This window comes from Seriola lalandi, unplaced genomic scaffold (assembly GCF_002814215.2).
Source record: "Seriola lalandi dorsalis isolate HSWRI2012SDOR001 ecotype SW California unplaced genomic scaffold, Sedor1 jcf7180002054569, whole genome shotgun sequence".
NCBI lineage: Eukaryota > Metazoa > Chordata > Actinopteri > Carangiformes > Carangidae > Seriola > Seriola lalandi.
In genome coordinates this window covers 549,054-570,670 of record NW_019525122.1, presented here as the reverse complement: position 1 = coordinate 570,670, position 21,617 = coordinate 549,054, and the positions used below count along the sequence as shown (strand labels likewise).

The 21,617-nt window shown below is 41.0% G+C and overlaps 4 protein-coding genes across 5 annotated transcripts in view; 3 read left to right on the top strand and 1 right to left on the bottom strand.

Annotated features, from left to right (window-relative positions):
- LOC111662777 (uncharacterized) overlaps positions 1–2,206 on the bottom strand; it is a 5,106-nt gene extending 2,900 nt beyond the window's left edge. Inside the window, exons 1-2 of one of the 2 annotated variants that reach the window (XM_023416753.2) lie at positions 1,796–2,206; positions 979–1,372 (exon numbers count right to left, since the gene is read on the bottom strand). In XM_023416753.2, coding sequence (XP_023272521.1) covers positions 979–1,273 — 295 coding nt within the window. In that variant the 5' untranslated portion in view covers positions 1,274–1,372; positions 1,796–2,206. The remainder of the gene's footprint in view (positions 1–978; positions 1,373–1,795) is intronic. The other variant, XM_023416752.2, reaches the window with a different exon arrangement.
- Positions 2,207–2,268: 62 nt separating this feature from the next.
- mif (macrophage migration inhibitory factor) lies at positions 2,269–3,921 on the top strand. The gene is made up of 3 exons (XM_023416765.2): positions 2,269–2,482; positions 3,309–3,481; positions 3,650–3,921. Exons 1-3 carry the CDS (start codon positions 2,375–2,377, stop codon positions 3,714–3,716), a joined length of 348 nt encoding a protein of 115 aa, XP_023272533.1. The 5' UTR covers positions 2,269–2,374; the 3' UTR covers positions 3,717–3,921.
- Positions 3,922–6,418: 2,497 nt separating this feature from the next.
- On the top strand, positions 6,419–13,323 carry LOC111662780 (uncharacterized). Its single transcript, XM_023416757.2, has 5 exons — positions 6,419–6,722; positions 7,355–7,770; positions 8,307–8,434; positions 9,187–9,247; positions 10,653–13,323. The coding sequence occupies exons 2-5, from the start codon at positions 7,446–7,448 to the stop codon at positions 11,468–11,470; spliced, it is 1,332 nt and encodes a 443-aa protein (XP_023272525.1). The 5' UTR covers positions 6,419–6,722; positions 7,355–7,445; the 3' UTR covers positions 11,471–13,323.
- Positions 13,324–13,530: 207 nt separating this feature from the next.
- On the top strand, positions 13,531–18,813 carry LOC111662778 (uncharacterized). The gene is made up of 4 exons (XM_023416755.2): positions 13,531–14,542; positions 16,550–16,668; positions 16,799–16,916; positions 17,070–18,813. Exons 1-4 carry the CDS (start codon positions 14,122–14,124, stop codon positions 18,062–18,064), a joined length of 1,653 nt encoding a protein of 550 aa, XP_023272523.1. The 5' UTR covers positions 13,531–14,121; the 3' UTR covers positions 18,065–18,813.
- Positions 18,814–21,617: the final 2,804 nt, after the last annotated feature.

Here is a 21,617-nt window from a genome sequence, read left to right as displayed (position 1 = left end):
AGGAGAACAGGAGCACAGGGGAGGGGAGGGGTGGGGGGAAGGGAGAGAGTAAAGGGAGCAGGGGGAGGAGACGTGAGCATGATGAACGAGAGAGGGGGCATAGAAGGACAGACAAGAAAGTGGAAAGGAGACAAAAACACGTGACAGGGAAGACAGGAGTGAGAGACAGAGAAGAGAGGGAGAAGTGGAGTTGGTGGGGGCCAGAGGAGGAGGAGGAGGAGAGCAAAGAGGGGGGAGGATGAAGAGGTGAAAAAAGGAGAGAGAGAGAAAGACAGAGAGAGGAGAAGTGGAAGTGGAGAGGGAGTGTGTAATTATGGTGGTGGAGAGGAGCGGAAGAGGAGTGGGGTGGAGGAGGTAGGGGAGGGAGGGAGGGAGGGGGAGAGTGTGTGCACAACGTGATGAAGGAGAGAACAGAGCAGGAGGAGGTGGGGGCGGGGAGAGCGGAAAGGAGGAGAGGGCGTGAAGGAGAGAGGAGCAGGAAGGGGAGGAGGTAAGAGTTGGAGAGAGACAGAGAAGTGAAGGAGGTGGGGGGAGGGAGAGGAGCAAGGCAGGAAGGGAGGGAGGGAGACAGAGAGAGTGTGCAAAGGCACAGAGGAGTGGGAGGGACAGAATGCAGAGAGAGAGAGAGGAGAGGGGGAGGTGAAGGACAGAGGGAGCGATCATGAAGAGGAGGCGGAGGAGGAAGGGAGGAGGGAGGGGGGGAGAGAGGAAGGAGGGAGGAGGGAGGGAGAGATCAGCTCTTGCCAGATGGTTTCCAACAAAACAAGTGCGTCTTCACATAAGCCCTGACTGCATAGTAAGAACCCTGTTTCTCACATTTAAAAAAAACAAAAACACAATCATACTGAAACATGTAGGATGTTGTAGCCAAGGTGTCATTTAACTGCAATGGTAGTTCTATATGTGCCACAATCCAAAGGTGATGTAACCTCCTTGCTTGGGAGGAAAAGCCATCCTCAGGTGATTAGAAATACTTACGGGCCATCTCAACTTTTCGTTTCTGCCGCCCTCCAGCTCCTTCCTCCAGCCCAGCGTTGCGGCGGTTGGCAGCCCAGCCCATCCCGTACTTGCGCTCGGTCCTCAGCTTGTTCTCGGTGAGCCTCAGTCGCAGTTTGAGAGCCTCGTTCTCCTTCCTGTTGAGGGACAGCTCCACCAGGTAGTCGTTCACCGTCTCCTGGAAGAGTTTGGTGATCTCACAGACCGAGGCTCGGATCAGGCTGTCCATGACAGCCGTCAGATGCGTCTCAAATGTGGTCACCGATTCCTCCATCATCGTGGCCAAAGGGTTCGGGATGGGAGCGGACCTGATGATCGTTGAGTGACAGCTTGTGTTGTTGTCATGATCATCATTACATTTAACCCAGTGTTCCTACTAGGATCACAAAAGTTTCACAATGTCTAAATGATTGGATAGCTATAGCCACCGTATATTTCCAATCTAGACCCATATCATAAATGTCACTTAGAAAAATTAACTTTATTTGTGGATACTAGGTAGCTATATCTGGACAGCAAAGTGTGACAGGGCTCAACGAATCACATTGTAACATAGTGGTTGTTCCGTTTCTATTCTCATTTAATTCAGAAATATATATTGCCGGTTTATCTAAAAAGTGCAACGGTGGTATTGTAGTTGAATAAATAGTAAATGCACAACCTGCGTTGGGTTAGCTTCTTGGTAAACTTGTATTATTGATCGACATAGCAATGTTTAAGTAGAAGAGGAGCAGCAGCCTCCGTAAGGTTTTAAAGTGAATGTGCTAGCAGCCTGGCTAATACAGCTTTGTATACGCACCGTTCGTGAGATGAAATCCGAAGGACTGGCTTGGACACGAAACGGTGACAGACGGTAAGATTTCACGGATCACGGATGAGCTTGGTCGTTGTTTGTGAGCGCAGAGACACGGCGACAAAGGAAAGCGCCATCCAACTTCTGCCCTCGCTCTCCCTGCCACTGTTTTCCCTCTCGCCCCCTTCAGCACAGCTTAATGATGCCTGACAACACTGCGCATGCCCGGTACCGTAATTACCCTACACTCAAGAGCAGCCGCACCCTGGGAAGAACACGCACTCACATTTCAGCCATCACTTTCTGCTTGGTGTGGTCTAAACAGTGGTGCTAAGGAAATGAGCAGTTACTAAAGCAAACAAAACGAGCTTCCACTCGGTAGGCGTTGTGTACAGCCATAGTGTTTAGTGTGTGTCACCAACAGTGTCTTCCGGGATGGATGGAGGCGCTGTGGTCACATGGTTACGCAGTCCTCCAAATAGGAAGAAGAAGAGTAGCCGTCAGTCTGTACTTCCGCCTGTGTGAGTGAATCGCAGCATCTGGACCGTGTGAAGGGGAGAAAGGAAGCAACAAAACGGAGTAATCATGCCGATGTTCGTGGTGAACACCAACGTGGCCAAGAGTGATGTGCCAGCGGCCCTGCTGACTGAGGCCACAGAGGAGCTGGCCAAAGCTATGGGCAAACCTGCACAGGTAGGCCATGGTTGCGCTTAGACTTGCAGAATCTGTTCTTAAAACTTGAGTCCTCTGCGCCTTGTTGTTTGCATCAGGGAGCATCGTCATAGATTTAACTCTGCTGAGTGCGACACGACCAGCACCTGAAGCCTGATTTCCATTTAACCGCAGAGAGAAGTAGAAATTATATGGCTCTCTACGGAAATGAATGAGGCGGGTGTCTTTTGCAATTACGCAAACACGGTCTTGACTATTATTTGTAGAGTTGGGTCGATGATTGATCCGTTCTCTAAACCCACAGGTTAAATGCAAATCTTCTAACATGTCATACAAACTGATACTTTGTTTTTTAAGGGCATCCAAGCATGTTTGAAGATATATATATATATATATACTTTGAAATATATTGTTAATAAAAATTTTAAATTAAATGTATATATATTAAGGGCATAACGTAGTCTTCCACCAGAAATATAAATGATATATCGCAGTATAATTATATAAATTATACCGCAAGTTAAGCAGTCAAATTAGTGAATTTAATAAGAAAAACAATATTGATATAATAAGTCACAGGTATTTTTTTGGATACATGTCAAAAAATTGTTGAGGGTGCAGTTGCAATGGGGGAATTGAATTCATGACTTCATGATTTTAAACATTAACATTACATTATCATTACAACCTTCACCGTAGTCTATGTTTAAATGGGCCTGCCATTTGAATGCTGAAACTAAAATGTCACAATCAGCTTCAAAAAGGCTAAGATCCTCAAAAACTGACACCATTCACGATTGATCCATCCAGTGTGGACTGACATCAGTTTTGTCCTTTTGTATATTAGTACATAGCTGTGCATATCAACCCTGAGCAAATGATGATGTTTGGAGGAAAGGGAGATCCCTGCGCAATCTGCTCCCTCCACAGTATTGGCAAAATCAGCGGCGCTCACAACAAGCAATACTCTAAACTCCTGTGTGGACTCCTCAACAAACACCTGGGCATCTCTGCTGACAGGTAACCAAATACACGCATCAAACCAGCACGTTCACCGCTCACAGTTTGTTGAGTAAATGTAGCATCATGACAGAAACACAAAAATTCAGACACTCCTGTATCTTGCATACCTTGCTCTCAGTTAATGTACAGTGTCATTAACCTATTTCTCTTTGTTATCTATTTAAGGATTTATATTAACTTTGTAGACATGGATGCAGCCAACGTGGCCTGGAACAACACCACCTTTGGCTGAAATGGAGGTCAACACACTGAAATAGAAGATCATTCCAGTATTTTCTTACATGTATGAGCATAGTTAACAGTGACGGAATGAAAAAGCAGACACCTGGTAATCCACTGGCCAATATACTGTACGACTGTCTTAAAAGCTCTTACCAGGACCCTTAAGCTTTGCACTGATCCTTATATGCAATAAAGCAAACCCTGTAGACCATGAATTAATCTCTCCTCTACTTGATTCTTTAGCCTCACAAAGACACACCACATTTTACAAGCCTGGTTTTTGCTGTTAGATTCAACCCTGGAAAACATCCTTTGAAAGACAACAGATCCTTTACATTGTGGGCAAGCGCAGGTGTAAGTAATAATATTAACAATGGCTTTCTTCTGTTCAAGTGTCCCTGTAAGTCATGACAGTGAGTCAGCATGCACAATGCTAGAACCCTGAGCCATCATTCGTTTCATTATCTAGACCTGTGCTTTTCCTAATATGACATGTCAGAATGTCTTCCATGAAAAAAGGCCAACTTAGCCTGATGGATAAGTTTTGCATGTCATGGCTTGCCAACTGTCAGAGCATCTGAACCTTGTGAACAACTTTTTTTTTTTTTTTTTAAATAGGAAGCAAAGAGAAAATGACAGTGTAGTGGGTCTTGCATTTAACCACTCAGCTGAAGGAAAGATTCATGATGTCTGTCAATTATTTACTGTATAACCTGCTTGAAACAATCTGTGTGTCCCACCTGAATGCCTTTCAACCTTTGCTTGACCACAATGAGCTGGGTGAGTGTGCTGAAATTGTGAAGCTACTGTTTGTCTGGTATTCACCAGATAGTGGGACATGTTGATTTTAATACTCACATTTTTTTTGCATTGCTGATATCTTGCTACCTGTGGGTAGAATTATTATTTCAGTCAACTGCGCAGACACACTAAAAGTATACATAACCACGCATACCTTTTGATAAGAGGGATATTTTACACTCATATGTTCTTTGTGTTATACATTTCAGTAAGCATCCTTATATTGGACAGCTTGTTTTAACAGCTGGTGTAGGCTGTGTTTATATACTAAGGGATGGAATAATAACCAATATGATAATATTCTGATTAAAAACAATTTCATTGTAGTTTGTACTAGACAATGAGGGTAATGTACACCACACTTGTGTGCTAAATACACATTTATAGCTGAAGATGAAGAAAGACAGAAATAAGATGTGTTGGACCTTCTCAGCTTAAATAAAGAATAAATAGTCAGGATATCAACCCTCAGGATATTTACTTTTAGGACTGAAGGGGGAACAAATGCAGTGTCTATCATTGCAGCTCAGTTTATCAGGTTCTGTGATATACAAAATGTACATTGGAAGATTCACGCAGAACTGTTTTCTAAGTATTCAACATTTGGACATAGATGGGATGCCCCAAATTATATTTATTTAGTCACAAAGGCATGATGTTAGACACTAGTGTCCTGTCTACCCAAGCACAGAGTGCCATGTCTACTGCAGCTCTGGCCCTTTTTCCTAACTGAGTAAGGTTTGTGTCAGGGCTATGATTTTTGTTTTCTGCTCTTGCCTCCAGTTACACAACACTGACCTCACACCTACTTTTGTTTGTTTTAGGATGTAGGAACTATCAAAGTGTGGAGGAGCTTGTAGCAATGCCATGTTTGTAAGGTGATAGAGTGAATCACTAACTTCTCATCAGTAAATCACAGATCATTTTTGATATATTATGTAAATCAGTTCAATTCTAGCTGATGAACAACAAATTATTAGACACATCAGTTCTGCAAACAGATTGTAATCCTTTACCTTGATAAATTTAGTCTTCCACTGTGACATAAAATCGAGCCCCGTGTCCATTCATTGACAACATCAAAGAGTAGTAACGCTTTCTAGGGAGGAATACATTGTTGCTTTCAAGTGTTCCTCTGAAGTTCTAAACTGTAATTTTGAAAGGCACAAACACTGAATTACACTCTTATATTTAGCCTCCAGTTGAAACACATAAGACCCTGACAGACGTACAACTGGCCTCCTAGACACTTCTGAACGCACAGGTTAGCTAAAATTTGGGTTTTTGCTGTGTATCATCTTGTTTCGTACCAGATTGGTCGCTATGGTAACCCAGCTGGGTAACAAACAAATAGACAGCGCATGCGCGAGGGGGAAAAAAAAGGCTATTCAATTGACTACATTTATGCCTATTCCACCTATTAAGACAACCAGTTTTTATTTTCTGTTATTGAACGATTATGTGGGGCAAATTGTAGTTTATAGTAGAGTCAGAGACGGTTGAGAAAGGACGGAGACGGTTCACTTTCAATTGTTCTCGTAACTGTCACTTGGGTTTCGCCACCTCCCCGCCCATTTAGCAACCAGTAACAGGTCCGAATCAATTCATTCCAACGGGAGAAGTGATCACACATTTCGCCCCCACAGTTACCGAAATAAATATTGGACACATTTTTCTAAAGCAGATAAAAACGAGCGGCAAAAATCAAGCGCAAATTCATACTGTATCTAGTGTTGTATTGTGTTGTTATGTTTTGACTTGAAGAAGCAATCACGACTACGCCCACTTAGGAGACAGGAATTGTATCCCATTATACCATTGACCCTGCGTGTAGACAGTAGAGAGTATAGAGGATCATTGGTGTAATCAAAGGTCCTCTACTCTAGATTTCTCTACTGATTCTGGTGTAATGCGTTATCTTCTGTATAGAATATCTTTGGTACAGTGTGAATTATCACGGGTCAACGAATTACGTTTGTAATGACGTAGCCTTCCCCTTCCTCCTGGGCAGCTCGAGTAAAAATGGCGGATGGGTGACCAATTGTGTGGTTGTGATACGCTGGGTAAATAACAGGAAACAAAAGCAACCAATTTAATATTTAGGTGTCTGGCGAGGATGGGTCGGTTCGCTGTTAATGTAACAGGTTTCTGGATTCAAGACAAAGTTTCGGACCGTTAGCCATCGCAGACAAAGTACAGCAGCTTGTGTCTAACGGTCAGTAACGTTATCAGTTACCCGCTATGTGTAACATCATCTCAGTGTTTAGCTTGCAACTTTTTAAGTTTTTATCATTACAGCGCCTCGTGTGAGTGTCACAGTAACTGATTTTTTCGTCCAAAGCTAGTCAGTCAAAACATAGCTAACGTTAGCTCACGGTAATATGGTTTAGGAAAATGAGTGATGAAGAAAAATATGGTGCAGGCTTAATCATCTGGGTTTTATTCTTAACCATCACCGGTATATTTAATTGTATACACGCTTTAACGTCATATCTAATAGTGAATTCCTGACGGCTTAACCTCACGCTAGGACTGCAATGCTTAAATCGAAACTCTCTCAATGTAAGTTACTGTATGTGTTGTGGCTGATGAATTGCCTACTTACTGGATTTCGCCTTAAGATAAACATACTCCACAGTCGTATACTTGAAACGGTACCAACTCTACCCAGATACTGCATACTTGCAGGCTAGGAGGCAGTTATGTGGATTAATCAGAAGAGCTAGTATCTCTTACCCAGGTGACCAGGGTTCAGAGCCGTGTTTCAGCATAAATACACTACTACTACACACAATAGTGTGCTGTTTTGTACCTGATCTTAACCTGATCTTTTATCTCTCTGTTTAGTGGTTAAGTGATAAGCGAAAGGACCAGTACAGCATCACACAAGACTTTCTGATCAAGGACATCTTTAAGCTGCTGCCAGCCATCTTCAAATATGACCGACTATCTGACAAGAGGGTTCAGGGCCCACCTGACCACAGCCATGGATTATGTCCTGAGGAAAGCTCTGGTTGACATAATGAGGATCTTTGAGAGCAGCCTCCATGACCATCAAATGGAGCTGTTGCAGAAAGGAGAAGAGGTTGCTCAGCTTAAAACAAAGTTGCAGACAGCAGAAATCAAGCTGAGAGAACTTGAGCGTGGAGGTGACAGAGGAGTGGAGCTGAACAAAACTCAGACAAATGAAGTGCAAAAAGATCCTGAAGTTGTTCTGAACCCCTCTGGACAAACTTCTGATATTCCTGAGATTGATTTTGAAGGTATAGTTTTAAAATGAGGGTAATAACATGACAAAAATATACTGCTTTTTTTGAGAGCTACTAGTATAGAGAGAAATGTTCTGTTTATTGCCTGACTTGACAGTGTGTTCGAGATCATTTTAGTATTCAGCAGTGTGTTTTCATGTTTTTTTTTGTTTTGCAATGTTGAGTCAATATGGATTCAAAAAAATGTTTTGACACTAACAAATGCCAAAAGACATCAAAACAAACAAATTTAGAAAACAATGTAACGTAATTGCCGATAACCTGTGCCAAATCAAGGTATGACAAGTAGTTTTAGGTGAGTTTTAATTCAATTTCAATTATGTTATACTGAACCTGAAGGTTCAAGCGAATTTCCATGGCACCAAATATTGCTCAAAGTACAGTAACCAATATAAGTTGCATGTTCGTTTGAGGGTAGCAAAGTGTGAGTGTGAACATTTATTTAAACACTGAGTAAATGAATCACAATATTATATGACTTACATATTCAGCTTGATCATGTTTATGTCTTTGTGTCTTGATTTGGCTAGTGCCTGATGACTGGTGTGCTCCCCTGGGTTGTGAGACCATGATCAAGCAAGATGATGGTGTTTGTCCTAGTGTAAGACTGCGCCCATTGTTGATTCCACTGTGGCGCATTCCAATCATCAAGCAGGAGGTGTGTAACTGAAGGGGAAAATCTGGATGTGGTGGCATTATAATTTAACCTCATAAACAAGCAGAAAAAAAACTGCTGATGACAACCTGATAATTTATGTGGATTGAAAAGGTAGGCTTAAAGCTTTGTCAGCACATCCTGTCATGTTGTTGATTGTTGTAGGTAGTTGATGGCACAGTAATAATGCAGTGGAATACAAGAGGTTCAGAATGAAAGGCGAGCAGTGGTATGCTGAAGACAGGGTGATTGGTGGGATAGGCAGCTGCAAATCTGATCCATTTTCATGAATGGATCAAATACTCATCCTTGATTGGTGCACTGGAAACATTAATGGTTCTCAGGAGATGTCGCCTCAGCCGATGGCACAAAGCTGACAAGATAGGCTCTTGTTCTGTCAAAAATAAAGCTTTTATTCAATACCCCATGACAAACATTTCAACAAAAAGTGGTGCACTGAGACAATGGTATAAAGGTTTACAGGAAAGGCTGAAAAACTAATTTGCTCTGCACTGGCTTGCCTGACACCTTTTTAATGACAGGCTGGATATATTTTTTATTTTCTTTAGCTGTACTGTGTTATGAAGAGCTAATATATTCACTTCCCTACATTTAGGCAAAATGGTCTCAATACATCCAGATAATTCATCTCATTATTGGCTGCTTTTGCAGACACAGCTCTGCATGTACCTGTTTTTGTTCTTGCTCAGCAATGTTAATCATAGGAGATATAACCAATAATGTTTATGTTTTAGGTGGCGGACTGTGACATTGACTCCCACCAGCAAAGAAAGGGTCTCAGGAGATCCAGGAGAGGTGAGTTTTGTTCTTAACTAATTCTTTCATTCATTATTTTCATATTTTCATTTTATTGTCAGAATGAAGATTGTAATTGCATTATCGTGTCAATGTTTACATTCACTATTTTTGACTTTTGTTTTCACACATAATTATTTTATGATTTTTAAGGCTCCTTTTGTAAATTTAAAGTTGAATGTCCTGCAATTCATAATTCAAAGGGTTGGTTCATCAAAATTACACAGAATGATTCAAAAGTACCATTAGTGGCCGTCTATCCATGCCGTCCATCCATGCCGATAGTTTTGGATTCATTTGTGGGATTACTGCTACTTCTGATACTCCTCTTCATTGAGAGAAGAAGAATGTAATCTGTAGTCTGTACTCATCAGTAAAGAAATTATATGTAAAAAATGCAGCAGCATCACCTCTTTTCACAAAGTGTCCCCATTACTCTGGATGATCCACAGAACACATAGTAGAGAGTTTTTTTTTGTTTTTTTTTTCTATTTCTTTACAAGAAATATGTTCTAGTGAAATCTGTTCAGGTGATCTGTGGATTATTGGGAGTGTAGGTTGTAATATACAGTATTTGCTTTTTATCAATGTGTGACTTGCTTGTGTACATTCCGTGTACCTGGAGGATTAAAAGGGTTTTATATGTACAAGGGTTCAGATCTGGGCTGAGCATCGCCTGGTTGAAACCACAATATCTTCCTTGAGAACTTCTTGTTTGTTTGGTTTTGCACATTATAAACATAGCTAAATACTGACGACACTTGAGGGGACTGTATTCTTAATGTTGAGATTATGGAAGGTAAAACAACAGTGGTAACAAACTATTAGTTTCACTTCACTTAAACATACCATCATTATTGTTGTCATCTGCTGACTATCTGTAACTGGCCTTAGAGCCACCATCATTCATGAGCTTAATAACTTCTTGTGGAAGACCAGAGCTTATTTGTGAAGATGTTTACAACCAATGCTCAGAAGGAATGCAGGATGCACATGGTTGCCATCATGTGGACTTGTTTAAAGTTTATCAGCGCTGTCACTGATTCTGAAAAGATGTGTTGCCGTTAAATTTATTAAATGCCATCTTTCAGTACTGTGAGCATTACAAATTCTATTTCTTCCCACTGTATTTGTGTGGTGACAGAAAACCTAGAGATGGATATTTAAAAACATGGACTAAACAAAACCAAAATATCAGTATGGCTAGATACTAGGAGGGTAGGTGAGAATATGTATTTCTTTCTTGTTTCTAGAAGTCACAACATTATAGGTTTAAATTTGGCTCAATATTTTTTTTAAATGTCACATTGCTGTCATCTTATTAAATCACTTTGTTATATTCATATCACCCGTACTTTTCATTGTATCACAGTTTGATATATTTTGCAATGTTTTTCTGTCACAGGTTCCTCATTAAACAAAGGGCGCAAACACACTCGGGACAAAATCTTACCAATGCATAACCAGGGAAGTCGACGTAAACCAGTGAGAAGTGACATGAAAAAATTGCTCCAAGACATCAAACAAGAATATTCTATCCAAACAGGCAGTATATGTCTTAGAAGAAGAGGGAGAAATTTAACAGGTAATGAGCAAGAAAATACTTTGAAGAGAAGAGGAGAGGAACGTAAAATCACAGTGGCTGAGTCTAAGCCTACAGAACAGGAGACAGTAGAAAATAACGGTGAGAAGAAGTATACCTGCAAATTTTGCAAGAAGGTATTTGATACTGTGTTTGGCCGAAATGTGCACGTACGATCACACAAGAGGTGCAGAGGTTGCAAAAAAGAGTTCCCCTTTCCGAGTGTTCTCAGGTGTCATAAATCATCTTGCGAAAAACTCAAGAAATTGTTAGCAAAAGAAGCACTGCGCACTAACCCCCCAAAGCCTGAGTCCCATGGTGAAGAAAAACCAACTCTACCAAGCAAAATACAGGTGTGCATTATAAAGGAAAGCTCACCTTCTTCTGGCAACCACCATGTATCATCGATCCAGAACAATGGATCCACCAAAAGGCATTCCTGTGTATACTGCAAAAAGAAATTTCAAGCACTCTTCAGGCTCAAGGAGCACATGCGTGTTCATACTGGTGAAAAACCGTTTTCTTGCAGCATGTGCCCAAAGAAATTCCGCATTAATCAGTCACTCAAAAATCACATACTGAGAATGCACCAGAACCAAAAGGTGAGCCAAATGGACACTTTGCATGGACCAAACCTTTAGAGGACACTGAAGATAATCAAGAGGATTTGATTTCTCCCAGCAAAGACACAAGTAACGCAATCGACATCAACAATGTTAAGGAAGAATGCGGTCCAGGCGTAAGGCTGAGCTAGAGATGGCAAACTCTAATGGTGTCATCATCTCATTGTGTCAAAAGTTCATGAAAACCAAACGCGCCTTGATTGAACACTTTCGCATTCACACAGGAGAGAGGCCCATCAAATGTTAGAAGTGTCCTGCAAAGTTTTGCACTGGTCAGCAACTATAAATACGCAAAAAAAAGGTCCCGTTATCCTGTGCCGCAGTGTGAGAAATGTCAGAAGAAATTTGCATCAAAAGTAAGATATAATAAGCATGTGTCTGATTGTGTAAAGGACCGGCCAAATGCCTGTAAGGTTTGTGGAAAAGGCTTTATGACTAAAGGACGCCTCAGGAACCTCATGCAGTGTTACCACAACTAAACCCATGTACAGTTGGCATCGAATCTCTGTGGACATTGAAACACTGGATGTTGTAATTTATGCTCTGATTGATGATTGGATTTATTATTTTGAGATGTAATCTTAAATTATATAATAATGGTATTCCCCATCTCTGTCAGTTATTAAAACAGTACTGTAAATCTTTTGCCATCACTGGTGTCAAGAAATGGCAAGTCAGCAAAATAGAATTATGATGGCAAATTGAAAGAAAAAGAAGCATACTTTATTGAAAGTATTTGTCCAAATACATGTAGCAGTATGGAATAGGACAACCACAAAATGAATGCTATAGGTCTTTTGATACTGACTTTTGTAATTTAATTTCACACTTATTGTGTCATTTCAGTATAAAGTAAGAGCCCAGAGGTAAAACTTCAGTGTCTCTGTCCATGTCCGCAGGGCTCCAGTCCACCAAGTAATCCTGCTCTACCATCATCATTTGTTACTTGTTTTAAAAACATCACAGAAAATTCACTAATAATGTGAAAAACTGTTTATATTGAGGTGGGGGATGGATAAAACCTATCACACAAAATATAATTTTATATTGTGATATGGACACACGTGATAATGAATTCGATTAAGAAAGCATTTATGGAAAAAGCAGTGTAATGAAAATGGCTAATTCAGTGTACACTGACAAAGCAAGGTATTTCATCACATTGATGCAAACGTCATGTAAAACCAATATTGCCTTAAATCAGACCTCTTTGACTACTTTATTGGCCACAATGGTCTAGTACATACTAAAGAATAGCCACCTCTGTAAAAGCTGTATAACTTAATTTCTAACTGTTAAAAATCTGTCACCTTGCAGTATACAGTGTTTCATCAAATTAAGAGTAAATGTTCAGCTGTCTGTATGTATTACTCTACTGTTTCAGCAGAATTTGAGAAACTGCATCATTCCAGCAATCTCTCAGATCACCTTGAGTGTCTGGTGATGTGATTGGTTATGGACTCAGACTTTTGGGAGCAGCTTTGCAATGTTTATTGTATTGCTTTGACCAAATGTAATTGTTATCCTGTAAAATCTCTCCTGTTTGACAGATGTCTGAAAAATATTGCAAACTCAAAGTTAGCTTGTTATTTCATCTGATGCTTGAATTCTGAACCAAGTTGGAACAAAAGAGGGTAGACGTGATATACATAATTTACTTTTGTAACAATTCTAAACAAAGGTGGTTTTATTTTGTATGATTTGTATTGGTTTTTCATCGATTCAGTAGTTGTAGTAACTACTAGTAGTAGTAGCAGCAGTAGTTGTATGAAAAAACCTTTGTTCTATTTTTCTCTAATAAAAGGGGTTTATAATAATGTTGCTAGACTGAGACATTATCAACATTACCCCAATAAAAAATCCATATTTTACACTTTGGCTTGCCTACTTTTTGAGTTATGATGAGTGATTTTTTTTCTTTTCAGCTGTATGCATTTTACATTAAGTGACGGTGTAGTACCACCTCGTTATTGAAAACTTTAAGCTTAATTTATCTATATAACATTACACATTTATTTTGGATGTTTTGTTTGTTTTTTATTTGCGGTGTTTGAATCCTTCCGCCGTCTTATCGCGAGACTTGTAACATGATCACATTACAGACATCAACCTGCTAGCTGGACGACGAGTTAACACATCTTTTATTGTGACTGTTTTCATGGATTTAATGTTAACCAATGAAGACATTTAGAAACCGACTGTCAAGAGTAATTGTCGACCCGCGCCTGTGGCTGTTTTCCGTTGCATTGACACGGTTACCTTGAATACTAGCTTGAACTGGCTAGAACTGGCTACGCTTCGTTGGCTCCCTTGTTTACACGTTAGCCTGAGGTAATGTTAGCTAGCATACATTAAAACACTGACCGCATTACTTGTTTACAACTGGTTTTCTCATATCTAGCCAAAAGTTGACTGTTTATATTTTATACGATGCAAACTGGCTTTCTGTATTACACCACATTGCTGGTCTTCACTGTGTACAGCAGTAGCGTTAGCTTACAAAATACAGTAGATTGTATTGACTCTAAAGCTTTGTTAATATCGCTGAAAACGCCGCAAAGGTAGACTATCAGGGGATATTTAACTACAAGGAGATTGGGTCGTTAAAGCGAATTGCTGCGATAGATGGCGATTAGAAATAGCGTAGCTACTTATCATGGCAACATCTAATGGCAGCTCATAGATGCCAGGGCATAGGAGTATACAGTGTTAGTCACATTGTCCCTCAGCTGCCACTGGAGGCCAGACCCAGAAGAAAACAGCGGTGTGAATCAATCGTTGACATCAAAACATCAGCACTGAAACAAAGGGCAATGGAGTCCGTGAGGAGTGCTTTCCATGCTCAACTGGCCACTGTCATGGACTCATTGCTGGCAGCCGCTGTGTGCGAAATAGCCAAGATCTTTGAGAGTAGCCTGTGTGAACAGCAGGCGGAGCTGGTGCAGAAAACAGACGAGATCTCCATCCTCCGAGGCAAGCTGGAGAAGGTCGAGAGGAGGCAGAAGGCCAAGAGCGGAGGGAGCGAGGAAGGGGAGATGCCATCAGGAGACAGAGAGGGCAGCTTGAGGCAGCAGACCCTAACAGGATCAGGTATTACACCTTATTCAACTCAGGAGTTAAATTCACGAGCAACACACCATGGTCATTGTGGTTGTAGGTCAGAAGAGTAGAAAACTTTAAAAGTGCACGTATCATGCTTGTAGTCTAGGACAATCTTGCAACCTCAGATGTATCTCAAACCCATCCATATCCATTTCTCAACCCCATTCTGCATTGAGATAAACCTTTTTTGTCAGAGTTTGAGAGTACTTCCACTATGCTTTGAGGATGAGCTACTCTACCTACCTTTCCCCTTTCAGAAGCACTTGTCATATACTGTCTTTAACCTCCTAGGACCTGGCGTCCACATATGTGGACCTCACATTTTGGGTTCTCTAGACCACAATACTAACTTTTTCTCAACAAGGGCCTGGTGACCACATATGAGGATATTATACTGCCACTCAGTAATCGAAATTTAAAACTAATGTCCTCATATCTGGACATCATTTTTCTCAGGTCCCAATCAGCCTTAATAGCAAAGAGAAAAATTAAAAATGCACGCCATGCAAGAGTTCGGGTCTTAGGAGGTTAAAGATACTCTCCATTATAATTTCCTCTCAAGAATCTGGCAATTTCCCAAATCATTTTAAACCTAATTTGAACCTATTCTCTCCCAATAGCTCACATCTACCTTTCCTGAGCAAGGTTTAGAAAAGGAAACAGTTCAAATAGTTAATCACTTTTTCTGGGAAGGGTATTCTTGAAAATTCTCAATCTGGCCTTGTGCAAACCATAGCACAGACAGCTCTTGTCAACATTTTGAATGATTAGATTAAATTTTGGAAACATATCTGTCCTCATTCTGCTTGACCATAGCGCCACCTACAACACTATTGACCGTGATCTTTTATATAATCATCTTGAGAAATGGGCTGGTCTGTCTGGTACAGTTCTAAGCTGGTTTAAACCATACATTACTGGAGGAAAATGTCATGTCAGAATTGGGGAACACATATCTGAAACAATAAATATTGACTGGTGTGGCCCAAGGCAGTGACCAAGGACCTTTGCTGTTCCTAATGTGTTATGCTGCCATAATTCATCAGCATGGCATGAATTTTCACAGCCATACTGACAACACACAGCTGTATATGTCAGTGAGTCCAGTTTGTCAGCTATAACTGAGTAGATGAGCAAAAACATCCTTCAGCTAAATGAAGATAAGGCTGAGATCCTCCTAGTTGGCCCAAAAAATCTTCTTGTTTTTGTCTTTCAGACACAACCACATGTAAGAAATGTTGTTGTTATAAGATTCTGATCTCAATTTTACAGCCCATTTTAATTCTTTGGCCTTTTATCATTTGCACAACATTGTAAATGTAAGATCTCTACTGAGTCATCAAGATGCTGAAAATCTCGTTCACGCCTGTTCTTTCCAGTCGTCTCGACTACAGCAAAAACAGCTATTGCTTAACTACAGAGTATCCAGGCTGCTGCTGCCAGGGTTTTATCAAAAACTAAATTGAGAGAACCGATTACTCCTGTTCTCCTCAACCTACACTGGCTCCCTGTATCTTCTCTAGAATTCATTTTAAAGTTCTTCACTTAGTTTTTAAAGCACTAAATGGCCACGCCCCGTTATATCACAGACTTTGTATCGTTCTATGATCCTCCACAAAACCTAAGAAGATCCTCCACAGCTGCATTTTTAACTATTACCAGGGTCGCCTCAAAGACATGTGGGGATGTTACTTATAGCCACTATGCCCCAAAAATATGAAACACTGTGCTGTTAAATATCAGTCTCGCTGAGTGAGCAGGCAGTTTTAAATGACAATTCAAAACATATCTTTTTAAGATGGCTTATAACTAACAGCTGTCTGTCTTGATTTATCTTTTTTTTTTTTTTTTTTTTCTGGCTGACTTGTAAAGGACTTTGAACTGCATTGTGTGCATGAAAGGTGCTATATAAATAAAGTTAATTCATTAATTCACTACTGAACTAGCACCAGAGACTTTATTGATACACTGACCAGCAACACTTTCCTTACACAGGACTGAATGAGGGAAAGGATGTGTCTTCTCACCAAGACCCAGTGGAAGGACTCAGTCAGAGCCTCAGCGGGCTGAAAGAGGAGGTCACAGGCCAGGATGGAGCTTCAGTAAAGCATGAGGTCAGACCCTGTCCATGATTTAATAGTTGGAAACTGAAGTAGTTAGCCAGCCAGTGCAATGTGACATTTGGACCACACCCTGCTGTTGGTTTTCTGCATCTTACAGACTTGCTTTACTTACTCTTCACAGCGTGCTGGATCACGACCTACCCTTGGGTCTGTTGCAGTCCAAGCTGCAGAGGGAAGCCTTGCTGCTGGGGACCAGAGGCAGATAGATACCCTGTCTGCCACACAAGCCAAGACCAAATGTAAGAAGTCCTCTAAAGTATTTTCCTGCTCTTTAGCCATATCTGTACTAGAGCAAGATTACCTCAAAATTCTTTTGAGTGTAAAAGGTATTTATTATCGTAGGTGAGATGAAAGACTTGTCAATTTTCCATTTGCCCTTAATTTGTCTGCAGTGTGTCATTGGGATCAGGACAGTCGCAGTGCAGACCACAGACCCCTCCAGGATCAAGCTTCCACCCCTTTTCTTTCCATCTCTCAGAGTGGACGTTGCTCCCCAAGACCTGACCCAAACCTAGCTCAACCTGGGGAGTGGTTACCAGCATTGGATGCCACCCGAGGTGGGGTGTCTGGTCTGGAGAATCTGCAGGCAGATGGCACCAGCTGCTCTGGTCCAGCTAGCAGCAGCACTGGCACAGATGGACCCTGCTTCCGACCTGGTTTTGGCTCTGATGAGACCAGCAATGAGGATGATGATAGTTCTTTCCCTTTCCTGGACCAGGAGCCTGAGAACCAGAACTCCAATCAGAACTCAGTGCATGGCCAGGGCGTTGGACAGAGGGGAGCTCGGCAGGATCAACCCCAAGCTCCCTCTGGTGAATCACCGTGGAGACCCAGAGACGACAGGGGTGGGAGAGGCCCCATCAATCATACACGACGGCTCACATCATTTGGCAACAGAGACCCTCTGCGACCACAGTCCAATTCACAGTCACTCACACTACGGCACTCAAACACCCTTGGCCACCCTCCAGCTCCTGGTGGAGGGAATGGACGACCTTACACCTGCCCATACTGTGCCAAGTGTTTTACCTACCCCTCACACCAGCGTAGACACCTATTGCGCCACACAGGAGTCAGACTGCATCCCTGTCAGTTTTGTGACAAGAGCTTCCTCACTCCCTCTGAGCTTACTGTGCACACACGCACACATACAGGCGAGCGACCTTTTGGCTGCGCTCAGTGTGGTAAACGTTTTGCCCGCAGTGGGAACTTGAGAGCCCACCAACGGGATGTTCACATGGGGAAGAGGCCCTTTGCATGCACAGAATGTGGGAAGAGATTTGCCCACAGGGGGAACCTGAGGGTGCACAATCACAGAGTCCACCAAGGAGATCCCTACTACATTGAAGATCAGCAGGAGCCTGACATAGGCCCTAATCCCATTTGATTGAAAGATTTAAAAAATGATGGTTCTGCACTTTAATTTTGTTTGCAAAATAAACTCTAGGAACTTGGTTCAGGGTTGTCCGACAAAAACTTATTACTGAACACTTAAAACAATGTGAAAGTATTTAAGATTTTTGTTCAGATTTGATGTGCGGCAACCATAAAATTAACCCCCAACAAATTTTATTTTATTTTTATTAATGAAGTACCAGATCAAAGTGAATTTTATTTGCGTGTGTCTTCATTTTTTTTCCATTATGATGCAATGTTAGTGTTATGGCTCACACTAAAAGGGAGGGATTTGTATTTAACTGTATTGTAAGTGACTGGATATAATGATCAACAAATAAGAAATACTGGCTGTTGTAAAAAGCAAAATATTTTCTCCAGGATGACCCTATCGCATGGTGTTCTTCCTTAACAGTGGAAAGTCACTGAACAAATCTGAGTACCATTTCATTACTTGAGTACTTGAGGTGAAAGAACTACAAAATGATTTTTCATAAAGCCTATAAAGAAAGTCTTGATGTTAGATTTAGACATGTGGCATGCCAGAGGTAGGATAGCACGTCTCTTCCTTCAAAATTGTGCTTATCTACTGCCCATCTCCTCAAACTTTTGTTTACACTGTGCTTTAAAATAGAAACATTATTGCAGCAAGTACATAGCTGTGGTGTTAAAGAAGAACTGTGCTTTTATTTTCCATCCTGTTTTTGCTAATTAAAATTAAATAATATACTCCTGTTCAAACTATTTGTTTTCCTTAGCCTGAAACATTAATGCACTGTACAGTACAATCTAATATTGTTGCACCATTGTTTTCCAGACACCAGGGGGCAATGTGAATATACAAATGATTTATAGAAATGGTTTTGGACAGCATCGCAAATAGATTATTATCGAAGTCATTCTCTCAGCATGTTTACTGTGTGCCCTATATTTTCATTAGATTTTTTCTCTTACGTGTGCACTTGTGTGATCATACCATCTCTAATGAAGTTGGTATGTAAGCATGTGCCTATAAGGCAAAATCTAAATGTAAATATATGAGCACTTGGGTTAAAGTGTTTACCTGCACAAAACCTAATTTCTCTCCTGCATTTTGGTTTGTATGCAAGTGTGTAAAAGCACGGGCAGTTTCATCAATCACCGGTTTCAAATCTTTGCAAGTCTGTCATAAAACAATATTCACATGCTGTCACGTATGTTGAGTCATCAGTCCCTGCGCTTGTTCCACCTTTCCGCATCAGCCTCCACAACATTCCTTCTTCATGTGATTTCATTGTAAGTGATGAGGTGCAAAATCCAGTATTCTCATTCTGTGTAAAAAGAAGAAAAAAAAAAGAAATTAAGTTCAGCTGAAGCCTATATGTGGCTTAAGCAGTCTGTCTTATTTTGTACTCAAAATACTGTACCATTTGAAAATACCCATCAATTTGATTAACTCAGACTGCTCGAGCCTCATATCGTCACGTCAGGTATAAACCTTGTGTGTCCAAAACCGTTACTTTTCAGAAAATGGAGAAAAAACCCTGTGTTTTTAAAATATTTGAACGCTGCGTGATTGAGCCACAAGTTCTTTTTATTACCTTTTGTTGCTTAAATAAAATTTGTAAAACCCACAGACTGGTGTAAAGGGTGACCAATAGCATTGATTTATGAAAAAAGAAAAGGATGAAATATGGAGATACAAGGTTTCCACCAACATTGATGACATTCGCTTCAGCTGAACTTTAGAGTTACAAAGTTTACTGAAAAAATGACTGAATTTCGTCCCTGATCACCTACATACATATTGGCCTACATAAAAATGCCTTGAATGTATGGGACTTGTTGAGGTTCATGACATCCCTGTCTTTCACTCACTCTCTCTTTTCACACACAGTCTCAAATGCTGAGCGAGCCTGGTCAAGCTGTGTGTATGTATTCCCCAGGCTGCTGAGTCCTTGGTTTGCTCACTTAAAGATTACATTCAGTGACCGCCTTCAGTGACCTCCCCTCCCTCAAAGGTCACCTGTGTTTGTCTCTCCCTTTGGGTTTTACGCTCACAGTTGTAAAAATTAAACAGTTTTAAGAGCGCACAACCAAAGGCCGATCCTACACTGGCTCTGAAGCAGGACGGAGAGAAAACTTAACATTAACAGGAATGAGTATATGTCTCGTTTACAGAGTTTTATATTTATGGATTTGAGTCAAATCAGGGCAAGTGTGTGCTTGTGTGTGTGACTGAACTACTGTTAATTTGACAGGATTGAATCCCCACTGAGTAAAGCTGCTGGCTCTTACAGACTTTTTAGGTGAATGTACTGTGTAAATGCTGTGTTTATGTGCGGATGAAAGCATCGAGTCAGATAGAAACCCAAATCTATATGCAGATTTGGGTCTCAAAATAGACATGTCTCTGTGTCTTTTTCATAGGCAAGGGTCACATATAGGCTTTGCAGTGTTTTCTGTTTGTTTAGTTGGTTATGTGTAATCTCCTTTCTGCTTTAAGCAGCTTTGCCCCAGGGGGGGAGGCAACAAATGAACAGTTGACCAGTCTGGAAGGACTACACACTACTGGTGATTTGAATTGATGTGAGAAAGGCATTACATAAAGTTAAGATGTATGTAGATAATTTCAGTCCACCTTCTCAAAACAGTATTCTAGTGTTTTGTTCTGCAGTGCTGGGTAAAACCAGATGAAATCATTTGACTGAAGTCTAATGGCTCCACGGTCCATTCCTCTAATGATTTGATTTGGTATAAATTCAACTTCCCTGTTTTTACAGTCAAAATGTAATAATAACCATATCACTGTCAGGTAACCATGTCCACATCAGTGTTTATCACCAGGTGATAGTGTTATCATTCTATTTTCCAGCAGGGATCAGGCTATAACATGCTCTTTACCTTTTATGTCACCGTATGTCAGTTTATTTCTCTTGCCCCCAGGGCTGCTGCTTTGATTTGCTCAAAAAAAAACGCTCTCAACCTCCTGCAACCTCCTTGCCTTCGGCCCAAAGACTCATTCCATCACCATCCAGTAATCCTCGAGGAGTAAAATTATCCCCCTGACACCAAGTTACTACACCCTCCTCCCCAAACATGTCATACAGACGTAAAAAGAATGTATTAACCGCCACTGAGGAATCAGTCAAATTATACCTCTGGGTGTTGTGTGTGTGTTTATTTTTATGTGCGACCATCTCTGTCTTTATCTTTTCCATTTTCAAGAATGCATATGTGCGTGTTTTCATGTACGTTATGGTTATTTTTACATGTGCACGCTTACTAGCCTCTCTGTGTGTGTGTGTGTGTGTGTGTGTGTGTGTGTGTGTGTGTGTGTGTGTTGGGGCTGCAAGCGGTTTAGCATTGCCCCAAGGCTGCTCATAATCTACCCAGTCCCACCACTCCCCAGGGGCTGCACTTTCATGCGGGTTGCCATTACTGTAGTGAAACCCCCCTTTAGGGGATTACAGTGCTGTCTCTTGCTCAAGGCAGTGAGTTGATCCATCGTCTGCTGACTGTATTTAAGCACTCACTTAATGTGCTAATAGTGTTAGACTGGGGAA

Coding starts and splice junctions, on each gene's coding strand:
- LOC111662778 (XM_023416755.2), top strand. CDS start 14,122: ATGGCAGCTCATAGATGCCAGGGCATAGGAGTATACAGTGTTAGTCAC. Junction 14,543..16,549: donor GCAGACCCTAACAGGATCAG/GTATTACACCTT, acceptor TTCCTTACACAG/GACTGAATGAGGGAAAGGAT. Junction 16,669..16,798: donor GAGCTTCAGTAAAGCATGAG/GTCAGACCCTGT, acceptor TACTCTTCACAG/CGTGCTGGATCACGACCTAC.
- LOC111662780 (XM_023416757.2), top strand. CDS start 7,446: ATGACCGACTATCTGACAAGAGGGTTCAGGGCCCACCTGACCACAGCC. Junction 7,771..8,306: donor TCCTGAGATTGATTTTGAAG/GTATAGTTTTAA, acceptor TGATTTGGCTAG/TGCCTGATGACTGGTGTGCT. Junction 9,248..10,652: donor TCTCAGGAGATCCAGGAGAG/GTGAGTTTTGTT, acceptor TTTCTGTCACAG/GTTCCTCATTAAACAAAGGG.
- mif (XM_023416765.2), top strand. CDS start 2,375: ATGCCGATGTTCGTGGTGAACACCAACGTGGCCAAGAGTGATGTGCCA. Junction 2,483..3,308: donor CTATGGGCAAACCTGCACAG/GTAGGCCATGGT, acceptor TTTGTATATTAG/TACATAGCTGTGCATATCAA. Junction 3,482..3,649: donor CTGGGCATCTCTGCTGACAG/GTAACCAAATAC, acceptor TATCTATTTAAG/GATTTATATTAACTTTGTAG.